Source organism: Mixophyes fleayi, chromosome 3 (genome assembly GCF_038048845.1).
Source record: "Mixophyes fleayi isolate aMixFle1 chromosome 3, aMixFle1.hap1, whole genome shotgun sequence".
In the NCBI taxonomy this organism is placed as follows: Eukaryota; Metazoa; Chordata; class Amphibia; order Anura; family Limnodynastidae; genus Mixophyes; species Mixophyes fleayi.
The window spans coordinates 235,586,201-235,604,488 of NC_134404.1; the positions used below are offsets into that span (position 1 = coordinate 235,586,201).

At 42.9% G+C, this 18,288-nt stretch overlaps 1 protein-coding gene across 1 annotated transcript in view; it reads right to left on the minus strand.

Moving 5' to 3' along the window:
- Nucleotides 1–18,288, minus strand: part of C3H6orf118 (chromosome 3 C6orf118 homolog) — a 78,266-nt gene that overhangs the window by 53,852 nt on the left and 6,126 nt on the right. Inside the window, exons 3-4 of the mRNA XM_075200683.1 lie at nucleotides 17,912–18,034; nucleotides 13,852–13,911 (exon numbers count right to left, since the gene is read on the minus strand). Of these exons, the coding sequence (XP_075056784.1) occupies nucleotides 13,852–13,911; nucleotides 17,912–18,034 (183 nt within the window). The remainder of the gene's footprint in view (nucleotides 1–13,851; nucleotides 13,912–17,911; nucleotides 18,035–18,288) is intronic.

Here is an 18,288-nt window from a genome sequence, read left to right on the forward strand (position 1 = left end):
CCTGTGCCTTTTCTCCCCTTTTTTATTCCCCTGTGCCTTTTCTCCCTTTTCATTCCCCTACGCCTCTCTTCACTTCTACTCTCTTTTACTTACCTCTGTATTTCTTCTCTTTTCTCTCGTTTCTTCTTTCTTCCGGGCGCCGCTCTTCACTGAATGACGGACGTGACATGATGACATGATGACAAAGGGGGGGGGGGGTGGACGCCGGTGCCGCAATCATGTGAGTATTTGCGTCTCTGAGCTTAAGGCTTGTCGCTTATATAGATGTGGTAACACTTCCTGGTTACCAGCAAACAAAGTGTACTTGATTAACGGCACCTAACTTCTTTAGTATTATAAAAGTACTTACTTGTTCACAATTGGTTTCTTCCAGGGCCGGACTGGCCATCTGGCACATCTGGCATTTGCCAGAAGGGCTGATGGCTGTGTGGGCCGGTCCGGTACCCTGCACCGCGATCACATGACACCGCGATCACATGATAGCAGCGCCGGAGCCGCCCGCCCCCTGCTTTGCTAATAGAAAAAAAAAATTAAAAAAAACAATTCGTGTGAGGGCGGGGGGCTGCGGCGCCGCAATCATGTGAGTATACAAATACTCCCATGATCGTGGTGCAGGGTACCGGACCGGTCCACACAGCCATCGGCCCTTCTGGCAAATGCTAGAAGTGCCAGATGGCCAGTCCGGCCCTGACTGTAACCGTATTAGTAGGGTTTAGAATCTGTCATTAGAGAGGAGGTCCAGGTTAAATGCATATAAATGAATGTGAGGTGTGAATGATGTGAATATGGGAGAAACAAAGGATCTCTAACCACACTCAGAGCAAGCAGATGAATCCAAGATGCTCTCTGGACATCTATGAATGTCCTACAAGGGCTGATGTCAAAGATTGCATATGATATCAATGACATGAATTAGATTATCTCAATGTAGAGTACAGATTTATGAAGTGGCAAATGAGTCAACTTTTTAACTGTGCCCAACATTATTTGGCAGCAGAAGTTGGGAAGAGCCCAAAAAAAGGGTAACCCTGATAACTAGACTCTTACTTAAAAACAAAAATCAGCAACATTTAACATAGGAACAGCTATTAATTGGAGCATTTTAAACAAGATTCCTATACAAATTGAGCAAGTATAGGACAGTGAGAATTTAATTGCTACCAAGTGTAAGCTCAAATGACAAAATAAGGGGTATAATAAAAAATGTATTATACACAAAATATTTTTCATAATTATTTTAAATGGTTTTTAGTATTTCGCTGATGTTATAAGGGATACTGGAATTTAAATGAATTATCAACTGATATTTAATATTTTAACAGAAATGTAACACATCATACAGTGCCAAATAAAAAAAACTCACACATTGAGGGGGATTCAATTGCTGGTGATGTGGCGTGCGAACATCACAGCGGTTTGCAGCTGCTCGCATTGTTAGCCACATTGTTACAGTAGGAATCTCCGCTCATTTTTCTGCGTACCTTTATGGGGGATGAGAAAAGATGTGCGTTGATTCCTGCCACAACATCAGACATGGACATTCCAGAGGCACATTGCGCTGAATTGAATCTCCCTATGTGTACCTTCTTTTTTGTGCTTGAATCAGTTAGAAGTGAGAATGGATGTACCCATGGAAGGGCTGGCAAATTTTAGCCCGGGAGGCAAGACTCGACTCAGCAGCCTATTAATAAAATTTTAAAGGAAAAAAAAATGCAGGTGGCCCAGCCCAAGGTAGTCCACTATGGGACCCACTTGGGAGGCAGATGCCCCCAGCCCCCCCAGCACAGCCTGCCCCTGCATGTACGTCCCTGTAAATATGACTTAAATGATAACTGGGTGGAAACCAGTGTCAACCTAAAGTTCTGTCAATCACTTCAGCTCTGTCACACTGCTACTTCACACATAGCCAGATTAAGGGGGGGCACAGGGGGCACAGCGTTTCACCCACCTCCCCGCTCGAGGCACCCCCCACCCCCCCTCCCCGCGGGAGTGGGGGGGTGAATTAGACAGATAATCAAATCATCATTGGTGGTCAATGGCAGATTGCACCTCAGACAGGAAGTGCTCATTTTTCACTTCCTGTCTGAGCAGCTTGGACTGAGGCAGCAGAGAGCAAGGTAAGAGAGAGAGAGAGAGAGAGAGAGTGTGTGTGTGTGTGTGTGTGTGTGTGTGTGTGTGTGTTTGTGTGGGGTTTTTTTTTTACACAGGGGCTTGTGTCTGACGGTAGCAGGGGGCTTGTCTGCAGGTCCAGCCGATATTACAGCACAGATTTATGTTTACATGTCCAATTTAAAGTACATAATGGTATTGCCAAATATGCTCATGATATGGGCAGAGCATGCCATGGCTTCAGTTGAACAAATGTGTGGGAATTTGTGTTCCTGATTTTTTGCCATAGAGTGTTGGGCAATATAGATAATAACCAATAACGCCTTTGGAAAATATAACCATTTTTTTTATTTCAAACATGCAAAATATTACATTTGCATTCATGACCGGGGACTTCTAGTAGATTTAATAAAGAACTAACTATTACCCTCATTTGCAGACCTGTACTCACTTGATCACATGAATGGGCATATCACTGCCTCTCACAAGGTCATCACAGGCATCTCCTAAAATAATCTGTGCTACTGTTGTTCTCTATTTCCCCCCCACTTCAAAACTGGTGCCACCGAGCAGGAGATGAATAATGATAACTAAAAGGTGCACTAATTGCACCTATTAAAGCTCATTAGGAATGCAGCCCTTACCTCAAACAGCATAGACCCTAAGGGAGACTTACAGCAGCAATAGGTGAAGTAGATAAATATGAAATTAATAGACATATGGTATTAGCTAAAAAGTGCACGTGAGGAAGTCCACAATAGGAAAAAACACAGTGGAGATCATCTAAGGACCAGTCTAGAGAGATCTGGATCGAGTACCATTCATATGTGGCTGCCATCATTGGAAAATGACTGTTAATCCTGGGAATTCACATGAAGTACAGCAGATAACACTTTTTGTTTCTGATTTTGTAAATCTGCATTTTGTTAAACTTTATGTCACTCACCGGACTGTGAGTGCTACTTCTAAGGTAGCTAGGAACCGTGTCCGTCCATTATAATGAGGTACTGCGCATGTGCAGTCCCTTTTAACCTTCAGTTCTGTTCCTTTAACTTAATTGGCTGATCAGGCAACACTCCCTATATTAAGCACCTGTGGTTAATACCACGTTGCCTGATCTTGGAGTCTCATTCCTCATGAGTCTCTGAAGGTGTTCCAGTGCCTGCTCGTGTGTTCAGCTTATGCTGATTCCTGGTTGCCGTTTGTGGTTTCCAGACCACTTCTATTCCTCGTGTTTCATCGTGACTTCAGCAGCTGATTCCTATCCGCTGTCTCCGTGTATCTACAGTTACAGATTACTGCAAACTCTCCTGTGTTTCATCGTGACTCCAGCAGCCGATTCCTATCCGCTGCCTCCGTATATCTACAGTTACAGATTACTGCAAACTCTCCTGTGTTTCATCGTGACTCCAGCAGCCGATTCCTATCCGCTGCCTTCGTATATCTACAGTTACAGATTACTGCAAACTCTCCTGTGTTTCATCGTGACTCCAGCAGCTGATTCCTATCCGCTGCCTCCGTGTATCTACAGTTACAGATTACTGCAAGCTCTCCTGTGTTTCATCATGACTCCAGCAGCTGATTCCTGTTCGCTACTTCAGCGTGTCTACAGAGTCTGCTCGTCTCAGCGCTCCAGTCTGCATTCTACCTGCTGTCAGCTGACCCGCTGCCTACTGCTTCTACAGTGTGTCCATTTGTTTCAACTTGCCTATTGCATCGAGTCTACGCTCCTCGGCTTCCAGCTTTTGCTACATCGCTTCAACTTTCCCGTGGTCTCCTGCTGTTCTATTCGATATACTACTGCTTCCTGAGTATTTGTCGTCCTTGCTGGCCTACCTACAAGTGCGCTGCACCTACCTGCCGCTTCCATTCTGCAAGGACTTCTCATCTCGCCTGTTCCCTGCCGCTCAGGTATCCCTGCAGCTATCTCTAACAGCCTGCTCATCTGAACCACGGTATGCATACTTCTCATTGACTGTGCTGGTGTATTGCATATCCATCTGGACTGAGTTGTTCTCCTCCGGAGTTTCCATCCTCTGAGACTATTGCTATTATTGACTGTGTTTCCTTTTGCTGGACTATTTGAGTGACTTTGTTTATCTGTGCAGTGCTGTTCATTCATTATTATCATTGTGTGCAGTTCAACGTGGGATCAAGTTCAGTGTCCCCGTGTAGACTCTGCATAGCATTCATCTCCTCGTGTCCTTCCTCACATATATATTCAGTGGTACAACTTGCTACTCGCAGACCACTGACTTCCCCGTTACCTTCACCTGGATTCCATCCCTTCACTACAGACAGCAGTACAACTTGCTATACGCAGACCGCTGACTTCCACCTCCTTATTACTCCTGGACATTCTTCTCACCATAGCAGTGGTACAACTTGCCGTGCGCAGACCACTGACTACCCTCACGTGTCCTTGTCCATCCAGATCCTCGTGTTCAGTTACCTATTGTTTACCAGTGCTGCTAGTCATAGACTTTCTGAGCATTCTCTAACCATCTGCTGTTTCCAGTTCCATTATCACCCTGCCATCAGAGTATCATATACCAACTCTACTGCTCTGATAAGACCATCAGCGGGTGATACTGGGTAAAGACTCCTAGTGCCCGTGACAGTAAGATCAGGCCATGACAGACCCAGATTCGGAACCCACAGCTAAAGAGATGCTGCAGCATCTGGTCACCCATGTGGAACAACAGGATGTTCGTCAACAACTATTACTACAATGTTACCAGAAGTTAGTCTCCCAAAGAGCGTCTGGGCAGAATATTACACCTTCTGTTGATGCTCCTGTGCTTTCCTCCATTTCCCCAGTGCCATCCCAAGTGTCTACGGCTTCCACGCTTCACCTGCCAACTCCGTCAAAGTATGATGGAGATCCCAAAATATGTAGAGGTTTCCTCAACCAATGCTCAGTACATTTTGAGCTCCAACCTCAAAACTTTTCGACTCATCGTTCCAGAGTGGCCTATCTCATCTTATTATTCTCCGGACAAGCTCTCGCATGGGCTTCCCCTCTGTGGGAAAGAAATGATCCGTTGTTACAGGATAGTGCCAAATTTATTTCCATGTTTCATAATGTATTCGATGAACCAGGTCGTGTTATTTCCGCTGCCTCCAGCATTCTACGTTTACGACAGGGTTCATGTACAGTAGGACAGTACCTCATTCAATTTAGGATCTTAGCCTCTGAGCTTCAGTGGAACACTGAAGCATTAATTGCCGCTTTCTGGTAGGGGCTCTCGGACAAAATTCAAGATGCACTGACTACTCAAGAACTCCCTACGTCTTTAGAAGATTTGATTTCTCTTTGTCATCGTGTGGATCTCAGATTTCGTGAGAGGGACTCTGAGAGAACTACTTCAGCTAAGACATCTCTTCGTTCCACTGCTCAAATTCGTCCTGCTTCACCTCCGGTAAGACCGATGGAGATTGGATGTTCCAAACTAACCTCTGCAGAGAGGAATCGAAGAATTAAGAATAGACTTTGTATCTATTGTGCTGATGCCACACATATGCTCCAGTCATGCCCCAAAAAATCGGGAAATGCCAGGCCCTAACTAGTTCTGGAGAGGTGAAGTTAGGGTCCCTGGAGTCCTCTCCATCTTCTACGAAATCAAAAATCTGTGCATTTGACGTTACCATTTCATTTGCTACTAAGTCTTTTGAGTCCCAAGCTCTAATTGATTCAGGAGCTGTGGGAAATTTCATTTCTGAATCCCTTGTAAATCAATGGTCCCTACCAGTGATTACCCTGAAGACTCCTATTACGGTGACGGCTATCGATGGATCACGTATTATCAACGGTCTCATCACCCAAAGTACGTCTTCAGTGACCCTTCAGATTGGTGTCCTACACCGAGAAGAAATTTCGTTTCTAATCCTTCCTGTTACTACAAGTCCAATTGTTTTAGGCCTTCCATGGCTTCAATGTCATTCTCCCCAGATTGACTGGCGCACTCCTCAAGTTACGTCTTGGGGACCTGAATGTCACCAACATTGTCTTTCTCGTGTTGTTCCTCGTAGAATACAGCAAACCTCCATTTCACCTTCCTCACCGGGACTTCCTCCTCAGTATGCTTCATTTGCCGACGTCTTTGATAAAGCTCAGTCTGAACGTCTTCCCCCTCATCGTTCATGGGATTGTCCGATTGACCTGTTACCTGGCAAGATTCCACCTAGGGGTCGTGTTTATCCACTTTCATTACCTGAGACTCAGGCTACTGCTGAATACATCCAAGAGAATCTCCAGCGAGGATTTATTCGACCTTCTACTTCTCCCGCTGGAGCTGGGTTCTTTTTCGTGAAGAAGAAAGATGCATCATTACGCCCCTGCATAGATTTTCGTGGACTTAATGCTATCACTATCAAAAATCGGTATCCCATTCCTCTGATTACTGAGTTGTTTGATCGGATCAAGGGAGCCCGGATTTTTACTAAGTTGGATCTTCGTGGTGCCTACAATTTGATTAGAATCAGGTCCGGTGACGAATGGAAAGCAGCTTTTAACACCAGAGATGGGCATTATGAATACTTAGTAATGCCCTTCGGGTTATGTAATGCCCCTGCTGTTTTCCAGGGCTTCATTAATGAGATCTTTCGGGACTTGTTATATGTATGTGTCGTAGTATATCTGGACGACATACTCATCTTTTCCCAAGACCTGCCTTCACATCACCAACAAGTGGCCGAAGTTCTTTCCCGACTCCGGAAAAATTCATTATTCTGTAAATTAGAAAAATGTTCATTTGAGTTGCCCCAGATTCCATTTTTGGGTTATATTGTTTCCGGAGTTGGTCTACAAATGGATCCAGAAAAGGTGAATGCTGTGTTACTTTGGCCTCAGCCAACTACTCTTCGTGCTATTCAGCGTTTTTTAGGCTTCGCCAACTACTATAGACGCTTCATTCAAGACTTCTCTTCAATTGCATCTCCCATTGTGGCTCTAACTCGCAAAGGGGCCAATACTAAGCAATGGTCATCTGAGGCTCTCCAAGCCTTTCAATTTCTTAAAGAGTCCTTCTCCTCTGCTCCCATCCTTCGACAGCCTGATGTGACGCTTCCCTTCTTCCTAGAAGTAGACGCCTCTAATGTTGGTTTAGGAGCCATTCTCTCCCAGAAATCGGAGCAACAAAAATTCCATCCTTGTGCCTTTTACTCTCGGGGTCTTCTGCCTGCGGAGAAGAATTACACCATCGGGGACAAGGAGTTGCTGGCTATTAAAGTAGCATTGGAGGAGTGGAGATATTTGTTAGAGGGAGCTTGTCATCCGGTGACAATTTTTACGGATCATAAAAATTTGTCATACCTACAGTCTGCTCAATGTTTAAATCCTCGTCAGGCAAGATGGTCTCTTTTCTTTTCCCGTTTTGATCTAATCATAACCTTCAAACCAGCTGCAAAGAATAAAAAAGCAGACGCTCTATCTCGAGCCTTCGTGGCGTCCTCAGACGTTGAAGAGAATCCTAACCACTTTATATTCGACCCCAAATGTGTTTCTCTGGCTGCTTCTTCCACGAAAATGCTACCATTTGGGAAGACCCTCGTGCCTCCTGCTCTTAGGAAAAAAATCCTTTCATGGTTTCACTCTTCTCGTTTCTCTGGACACGCTGGTGAACGCAAGACCTTTGAAATCCTCTCTCGAAGTTATTGGTGGCCTTCTATGAGGAGAGATGTCAAAGAGTTTATCGCGGCATGCGATTTATGCTCCCAGTTCAAGACCCCCCGCGGAACTCCATCGGGGTTGCTTCAGCCACTACCCATTCCATCTAAGCCTTGGACCCATATTAGTATGGACTTTGTTACTGAGCTTCCTCCTAGTAAGAATTGCAACACCATTTGGGTAGTGGTGGATAGATTTTCGAAGATGGCGCATTTTGTTCCCTTGTCTGGTTTACCTTCTTCTTCTACCCTGGCTGAACATTTCATTAGAGAAATTTTCCGTATCCATGGATGTCCGTTCGAGATCGTGTCAGATAGAGGAGTACAATTTGTTTCCAGATTCTGGCGGGCCCTTTGCAAGACCTTGGGCATACGATTGGCACTCTCATCTTCCTACCATCCCCAATCGAACGGACAAACTGAAAGAGTCAACCAAGATCTTGAGACTTTCTTAAGGATGTTCTCGTCAGCCAATCAAGACAACTGGGTAGAATTACTTTCTTGGGCTGAATTTGCTCATAACAACATGTACCATGAGTCATCATCTAAAACTCCATTCTTTGTGGTTTACGGTCACCATCCGTCTTTCCCGGAATTTCCTGCCCTCCCGCCCACCCAAGTTCCTAGCTGTTGAGACTTTGTGTCAAACCTTCAAAAATATTTGGGCTCAGGTAAAAACCTGTTTAAAGAAGACATCTGCCAGATATAAGTCTTTTGCGGACAAAAAGAGACGGGCTATTCCACCATTGAAAGTCGGAGACCGGGTGTGGCTATCTACTAAGAATATTCGTTTGAAGGTTCCATCCATGAAATTTGCTCCCCGTTTTATTGGTCCATATAGGATCATTCAAGTTATAAATCCAGTTTGCTTCAAACTTTTACTTCCCAAGAGTCTTCGTATTTCCAATGCCTTCCATGTTTCCTTGCTCAAACCTCTCATCATCAACCGTTTCTCGGTCCCTCCTTCAGCACCACGGCCACTTCAAGTTCATCAGGAGGAAGACTTTGAGATTACTCAGGTTTTGGATGCTAAAATTTCGCGAGGAGTTCTTCGTTTCCTCGTGCATTGGAAAGGCTTTGGTCCTGAGGAGCGTTCATGGATCAAAGCTGAAGATCTCAACGCTCCAGCTCTCTTGAAAAAGTTCTATACCAAATTTCCGGACAAACCCGGTTCCAGGTGTTCTGTGCCCACCTTTAAAAGGTGGGGTACTGTCACTCACCGGACTGTGAGTGCTACTTCTAAGGTAGCTAGGAACCGTGTCCGTCCATTATAATGAGGTACTGCGCATGTGCAGTCCCTTTTAACCTTCAGTTCTGTTCCTTTAACTTAATTGGCTGATCAGGCAACACTCCCTATATTAAGCACCTGTGGTCAATACCATGTTGCCTGATCTTGGAGTCTCATTCCTCATGAGTCTCTGAAGGTGTTCCAGTGCCTGCTCGTGTGTTCAGCTTATGCTGATTCCTGGTTGCCGTTTGTGGTTTCCAGACCACTTCTATTCCTCGTGTTCCTAGTGACTTCAGCAGCTGATTCCTATCCGCTGCCTCCGTGTATCTACAGTTACAGATTACTGCAAACTCTCCTGTGTTTCATCGTGACTCCAGCAGCTGATTCCTATCCGCTGCCTCCGTATATCTACAGTTACAGATTACTGCAAACTCTCCTGTGTTTCATCGTGACTCCAGCAGCCCATTCCTATCCGCTGCCTCCGTATATCTACAGTTACAGATTACTGCAAACTCTCCTGTGTTTCATCGTGACTCCAGCAGCTGATTTCTATCCGCTGCCTCCGTGTATCTACAGTTACAGATTACTGCAAGCTCTCCTGTGTTTCATCGTGACTCCAGCAGCTGATTCCTGTTCGCTACTTCAGCGTGTCTACAGAGTCTGCTCGTCTCAGCGCTCCAGTCTGCATTCTACCTGCCGTCAGCTGACCCGCTGCCTACTGCTTCTACAGTGTGTCCATTTGTTTCAGCTTGCCTATTGCATCGAGTCTACGCTCCTCGGCTTCCAGCTTTGCTACATCGCTTCAACTCTCCCGTGGTCTCCTGCTGTTCTATTCGATATACTACTGCTTCCTGAGTATTTGTCGTCCTTGCTGGCCTACCTACAAGTGCGCTGCACCTACCTGCCGCTTCCATTCTGCAAGGACTTCTCTTCTCGCCTGTTCCCTGCCGCTCAGGTATCCCTGCAGCTATCTCTAACAGCCTGCTCATCTGAACCACGGTATGCATACTTCTCATTGACTGTGCTGGTGTATTGCATATCCATTTGGACTGAGTTGTTCTCCTCCGGAGTTTCCATCCTCTGAGACTATTGCTATTATTGACTGTGTTTCCTTTTGCTGGACTATTTGAGTGACTTTGTTTATCTGTGCAGTGCTGTTCATTCATTATTATCATTGTGTGCAGTTCAACGTGGGATCAAGTTCAGTGTCCCCGTGTAGACTCTGCATAGCATTCATCTCCTCGTGTCCTTCCTCACATATATATTCAGTGGTACAACTTGCTAGAGGCAGACCACTGATTCCTGTTTCCCTGTGTCACCAGTTGCATATATCCTCTCACATAAGCAGTGGTACAACTTGCTACTCGCAGACCACTGACTTCCCCGTTACCTTCACCTGGATTCCATTCCTTCACTACAGACAGCGGTACAACTTGCTATACGCAGACCGCTGACTTCCACCTCCTTATTACTCCTGGACATTCTTCTCACCATAGCAGTGGTACAACTTGCCGTGCGCAGACCACTGACTACCCTCACGTGTCCTTGTCCATCCAGATCCTCGTGTTCAGTTACCTATTGTTTACCAGTGCTGCTAGTCATAGACTTTCTGAGCATTCTCTAACCATCTACTGTTTCCAGTTCCATTATCACCCTGCCATCAGAGTATCATATACCAACTGCTCTGATAAGACCATCAGCGGGTGATACTGGGTAAAGACTACTAGTGCCCGTGACACTTTATTACATTTGATGATTTTATTACACTATATTGCTGCTATCTTTTTCTGTTCTGTATAACTGCATCTATTGAGCTGCTTGCTACCTATGAGAAACAGATCCACTGGAAATCTACAGACCACAAGACATTTGAGATAAGCTTACATATGTATTCCATCTGGTGTGCATTTTTTCTTTTCGTCATAGCTGCAATTTATTAATATACTGCACTATTTGGGGGGGAGCTCTCTGCAAATTATTTATCTACAGACTCTACACTTGTTGACAACCTCTAAAACGATGAGGAAGTAACTGTATTTGTTTTACTATGTGGAAACTTGTGTCTATTTAGTACAGTTTCTTTGTTTACTGGCACCTTTTCACTGTATTTTGGAACAGCATCTTATTTTACACATTTTATTTTAGTCTTTTAGCAGACATTTATGAAGAGGTGGGAAGGATTCTCTACTCACATTATTTTACATTAAATTGTTAAAAAAAAAAAAAAAAAAAGGGTACACGAACTGCAGTACACGAAATCCATTTTAAAATGAATATTAACACTCGTAGATCAAAAAAGCGTTTGTAACAATTTAAAACAAATCTAAAAAATAAACATAGGCAACATAATACACAAGCACCAGACTTTTATCATATATTATCTATGCATGTGGCAAACTATAAAATAAAAACAAGTGGCTATAAAGATTAACTAATTTACAAAATATTTAAAAAATAAATGATGTGTTCATACTTACCAGATCTGGACTATACATCTTCAGGATGGTTAAATAATAATATTATACTTCTTGTAAAATAGAATAAAATTTCCCTCTTATTCAGTTGAAACATGTGGTACTATACCAAATGACTCTACAAATGATTGATGATGATTTTGCATTGCAAAGGAATTCCCTTAAGAAAAACCCCCAGAAAGGAATGGAAACTTCTAATTAATATGTTACCTCAATCCCTTCCTAAATTCTGGATTATCCTTTGCTGAGTTGACACAGGGGCTTGTGTCAGTTTAATGTGTGTGAGGCCACACGGGGCTTGTGTCAATGTAGTGTGTGTGACGGCAGCAGGGGGCTTGTGGCAGTATAATGTGTGTGAGGGCAGCAGGGGGCTTGTGGCAATGTAGTGTGTGTGAGGGCAGAAGGGGCTTGTGGCAATGTAATGTGTGTGAGGGCAGAAGGGGCTTGTGGCAATGTAATGTGTGTGAGGCCTCAAGGGGCTTGTGGCAATGTAATCTGTGAGGTAGGTAGTGGCTAATTAATGGGTGTTATTTTGTTTGCGGGGTGATGGTGGGGCAATTTAATTTAATAGTGGGGTTGGTGCAGACTTATCAATGTAGGGTGGGATGATAAATTTAATGTTGGAGTGGTTTGGGTGCTATTAATTAAATGTGTGGCAGAGTTTTGGAAAAAGGATTGCTATTTCTTAAAAGTGAATGCAAGTTATTTAATGTATAGTAGGAAATTGGTTTATTTAATAAATGTGATTACTATTAATTTAATGTTGGGGTTGTTTGGGGCAATAAGTCTTTTTATTAAAGATGAATAAAATTATTTTACAGTCGGGCTGGTTACAGGAAAGGGGCACTAATAATAAAACATGAATTGTTTTGATTTAATGTCGGACTGCATAGAGGCAGGGAGGCCTACTGTGTTCACTCATTGCTGGTATTTCTATATGTCATGTACCTATTCTATTTCCAAACAGGGAACCAACATTCAGAATCCAGACAAGCACAACTGAGCTTCGGACCAAGCAGCAGCAACAAGTATTGAAAGCGGGAAGAACAGGTAGGAGAAAGCAGGACATTCTGCCAACTGTCCTGATTCTGGTGGGGCAGTCCTGGGGACTGACCCACTCAGTCAGGACTTTGTCCCGACTACAGGGACAGTTGGGAGGTATGTCCCACTTCACTCTGCTCTGCTCATGAAGGGGAGCTGCCTGCACCTAACAGTAGTGCACACAGTATTGTCTGTGTATTAGTCTAAAATTATAGCCATAGTACACTTTAGGGGCCCCCCTGTCCAAAGTGCCCCGGGCCCCCCTGTCCAAAGTGCCCCGGGCCCCCCAGAGCCTTAATCCAGCTCTGACTTCACAGCGTTGGGTTTATAGGTTTGATTGTGACCAGGGTCCCTATCTGTGTGGAATTTGCATGTTCTGTCCATGTTTTCATGGATTTCCACCAGGTGTCCTGGTTTCCTCCCACAATTCAAAGACTTCAAGCCTCATTATTCTTCAAACGCAAGTTCATTTGTGTGCCGTATCTTTCATGAAATATCTCTTTGCATGCACCAGAATGGGACTTACACCAGTGAACGTTATTGAAATGCAATACATGTCCAAACGCAGAGGACACTTCAGACACATACGACACAAAGGGCAGAAAGAGGGAGGGAAGGGGATGACTATCATAGGCAATGTACAGTACGGTCATGTCAGGGTCGAGCACATGCACATTCAGCCGATTCAAGGTCTGGGCACCTCTGGTTTTTGACCATAGCACTGTACCCACTACAATGCTCTTCTAAAGGTAGATAAAGAAAAAAGAAGACCCTTATATGGACCTCTGTTCACTACACATTTGCATGCCAGAACATATGTTTGCAACTAAGAGAAACTATAAAAATGCATTTTATGTACAGAACACATTAACATCCTAATTTGTATATTTCATGTAAAAAAAATGCAAAAACATTTTTTAAAACATATTTTTCTGAATGATTGTAGTATTATTACCAAGTTGCATTCACACTGCGTTTAGAGATGAATCAGACCCTTTAAGTTTAACAGCATTTCATATAGATTAATCCTCTATGTAATTAGTTCATAGTAACTTTACTTGGTTTCTATCTTATTAATTTCCAGCTCAGCATTGAGGGATCATTGTTTGGGGATGATCTTTTTCTTAACCCAATCATTTTTTTTAAACTTTCTTCTATTGTTCCTACATTTTTAATTATATCAATATTTTCAAAGTCTGTTTTATAATTGTGTTTTTTTTGTTTGTCCATTAACTTTTGAACATATGATCTGTTTTATCCCTTCATTTTCAAATTCAGCAGCCCATTTATATACAGCAAATATAATTCAATTGTTATTCTCTAAGCAATTACCTCATGTTGTGTTGAAGATTGAGTATCCAACAGGTACTCTATGTATAATTCATAGGCACTCTAGTTAAAAAGGGGGAAAGAACATACAACAATAATAATAGTTTTGCTAATAAAGTAATAATTAAAATATAGTAACATGATTACAGGAATTAAAAGAAAAACAAATAATGTGGTATATTACACATAATAAACCTAAGTTTGGAAATTTATTTACAAAAACATTCTTTAAAGACAGTGCACATGCTGCTTTATTAACAATATAATAAGAATATAATACATTTGCACATTGCAAGTTCTTCTGAATTTTGATATTGAATGACAAAGTAGAATTTATTCATAGTAGTTTGTGGAGACTTGCATGAACTTCAGGTTTTCATAGATGGAAGTTAAATTGCTTATTGTAACTTACAATAGTTGATTATTTCCTTGTTTTTTCCGCGCCACGGAAAAAACAAGGAAGCAACCAACAAAAACCGGAACTGGAACATCCGGAACATCCGTCAAGGCAGCACCAACCCTCATAACAACGAAACAAAGCGCAGACGTCCCAGGTAAGCCCTCCCAAAAGGGTCCCTACCACCCACTCCAATAGTTAATTATTGTAAACTCAATGGCCAAGCAGCACAAAAGTCTCTCAAGTGCCGTTACAACACAGATTTTTGGGAGCCATGCCTTACATTTACAGGACAGTGCATTTATGTAAACAAATTTTGCTGACGTGTGAATGGAAGGGTGTTCCTGACCTCTGCACAATGATGCACTAGACTATATAACTGAAATGCAAACAAAAACGTCTGGGGAATTAATTCATTAAAGCTGCAGGTTGAGGTTTGGGGGTGAGGGGAGAGCTACCCAGCACTTCCCTCACCATAGCATCGGGGGCTGCTCAATGCAGCCTTTTTTCCTGGGGTTCAGTCTTTCATTTCACAGCCCCAGGTGTTTTGGACATCATGGGGTAAATTCATTAAGGGGCCTTTTTTTGCTGCTTGCAAACCTATAAAACGGAAGATTTTACTATATTTACTAATTACTATCCTGCGGTTTGGAAGCTGAAAACTTAAACCATTGGCGATGTGTGGCAGTTGCAAAACCTTAAACTGCATGCAGTTTAGGCCAAACTGCCTGAGAAAACCAGATGGGAAACAACTCATTTTATTTTGTATTGTGTAATAGCCTTGTCTTACGCCTCATCAGGCCCAGTCCTCTAGTCACAGGCCCCTGCAAAAAAACAATTGGTCCCCTGCACATTGCACTAGGCCCCTCCTGGTACCCCTGGCTGGTGGATAATGTGAAAATGTAGTGCATGCTATGTTTGAACATGACCCCATGTCTTTTACACAGGGACCCTATAGAGCTGACATGGGTGCCACCTCTTTGTGATCCTGCTTATTTAACGCGTTTAGGAACATTTTCAGTGCTGCGGCTGGACTGGAAGAGGGGGACTGCTCTCTTTTGTTTGGCTGACCACCTACTAAAAACAATAAGCCAACCACATGTATTCTGTGCAATCTATATTTCATATCTTGGTGGAACCATTTTAAATAGCATGTCTTCCTTATACTCTGACTGCCATTAAAGTTAACAGAAGATATACACTTTTTGCATATATGATACAAGGTAGACATAGAAATAGTAAATTTAGTGTCTTCTGTTATTACAAATCCATTAACCAAACATGTGAAATATTTAATACTTACTCTTGCAACTGGATTTATTGGTGGGTCAAGCATAAGCCAGTCCAACACTGTGCAGGGTATGAGTATGAATGCACTAAGGACTATTTTAGTTATAAATCCTCTATGGGGATGTTAGTGGTCCTGAATTTGTTTCTAGATATGTAAATTGTGAGAGCATTTGTACTAAAAGACAATGTTTTCTTTTCAGCAAAAATATGTTGCTGTTAATTAGAAAATGTATTTATTTATGTACCTGCTATTACCAATTGCCACTTTTTTTGATTAAAAACATAGTATTGTTGTAATACAGCCAGAAGTTATGAAGCAAGCCACCTCTTCTATATTAATTATATATACTTTAACTTAAAGATAAAGTACAATATAATTAAATAACCTCATCAGAAACAAAGTTGCATCCCAAAATTAATAGAATCTAAAATGGTGGTGATATAGGACAGAAGCGAAAGCATATGCCACCCAATCCACCTGTATTCTTTTCATCCACTGAGCATGCTGGACAGAAGGACAGAAGACCAAGAATAGGGATTGCACAGTCCCCCACACATCATAATACATGAAAGTTTATTTTAGAGGGTGAACCCTTTTATTTGATTGTTTGAAAGCCATACCTTCCATAAAGACGGACTATACATTATACCATCCATGTAGACTGACTATATACCTTCAATAAAGACTGACTATACATTATACCATCCATGTAGACGGACTATAAATTATACCATCCATGTAGATGGACTATAGATTATACCATCCATGTAGACGGACTATATTTTATTATTATTATTAATTTTTATTTATAGGGCGCCACAAAGTATCCGTAGCGCCGTACAAGGACAAAAAAAGGCACAGTACAAGGTGAAACAGCACAGTACAAGTAACAGTAAGCACTATAACTCTGGGGGCTCAGGCACAGCATGAAATGGAGGGAGGGAGGGGAAAAGTGAGTACAGGCAGGTAACTATGGCCCAAGAGGGTGGGCACGGATGACGGGTTGAGAGTCACTGAGGGGAGCGGAGAGAAGTGAGAGGAGACAGAGGGCAGAGGGACTGAGAGGAGGTGAGCTGAGTAGCTGGAGAGCGCAGTTAAAAGTGATGGAAACAGAAGGTAGGAGAGCCCTGCTCAAAGGAGCGAACAATCTAAAGGGAGGGGAAGACAGACAGACACATGGATGAAACGGAGAGACGGGAGGAAGGGGGAGAAGGGAAGAAAGGATGAGAAAGAGAGGTAGCCGACCGGTGGGAGTTTAGGCATGAGACTGGAAGGCTTTAAGGAAAAGGTGGGGTTTTTAATGTTCGTTTGAAAGAGGACAGATTAGGGGAAGTTCTGATGGAGCGAGGGTGCTTGTTCCAATGGAGGGGAGCGGCGCGGGAGAAGTCTTGGATACGTGCGTGAGAGGAGGTAATCAGAGGGGAAGAGAGGCGACGATCGTTGGACGATCGCAGTGAGCGGGAGGGAGCATGAATAGAGATAAGGTTAGAGATGTAGGGAGCAGTGGAGTTGGCGAGGGCCTTGTAAGTCAGAGTGAGGAGCTTGAAAAGGATTCTGTAGGGGAAGGGGAGCCAGTAAAGGGCTTGGTAGAGTGGGGATACAGAGGTGGAACGGCGAGAGAGGAAAATAAGCCTAGCAGTGGCGTTAAGTACAGATCTAAGGGGAGCGAGATGAGAGAGGGGGAGGCCGATAAGGAGAAGGTTGCAGTAGTCCAAGCGGGAGATAATCAGAGAGTGGACGAGAGATTTGGTGGCATCCTGGGAGAGGAAGGGCCAAATGCGGGCAATGTTGCGAAGCTGGAAACGGCAGGATTTGGCGAGAGAGTGAATGTGAGGGGCAAAGGAGAGAGAGGAGTCGAGGATGACACCTAGGCAGCGGAGTTGGGGAACAGGGGAGATAGATGAATTGTCAACAGTGATGGAGAGGTCAGAGGGGAAGGAGGTACGAGAGGGAGGAAAGACAATGAGTTCAGTTTTAGCAAGATTGAGTTTAAGAAATCTAGAGGACATCCAGGAGGAGATGGCAGAGAGATGACTATAGATTATACCATCCATGTAGACGGACTATATATTATACCATCCATGTAGACGGACTATAGATTATACCATCCATGTAGACAGACTATAAATAACATAATTCAAATTCAACTGATGTAGTGTTTTACCTGGCTGCCTGCACAAGAGTGAATTGATGTTGGGTCCTTTCACAAACAATTATTGATAGAACCTGAATTTAAATGGCCATATGGCCACCCAGTCTAAATGTTGTGTTTTTTCAGGTAGACACGCAGAAACAAGGACAATTCACCCACACATTATTACATTTTTTCTATTTAAAAATACTATCCATGTATGTTCACCTAATAAAATATTTACCTTTATATGTCTCAGTATATTTCCAAAAACAGACGAATCATTGCAAATGTTTCTGAATGTTTCACTGAAGATCTCTAGATGGGCCAAATGTGGAGGTATAATATGAGCAATATTAAGAAGTTTCTAAGTAAGAAATTGAAACAAAAAGAGAAAAAGAAGAGGTTAGTAACATAGTTAGAATCACTATGGTTACTGTCCACACAGTCATGCACCTATCCAACCTCTGAAGCATGTGCCAGACTTAAGGTGCCCAAAATACTATAAATTTCCCTTGTGGTGAGGTCATATTTGAAAAGATAATATAATTAGTGATCTAAAATTAAGCAATCTAGTTTCTGTATACAATCAAAATCTCAAGTAAATGCAGATTGTTCTTA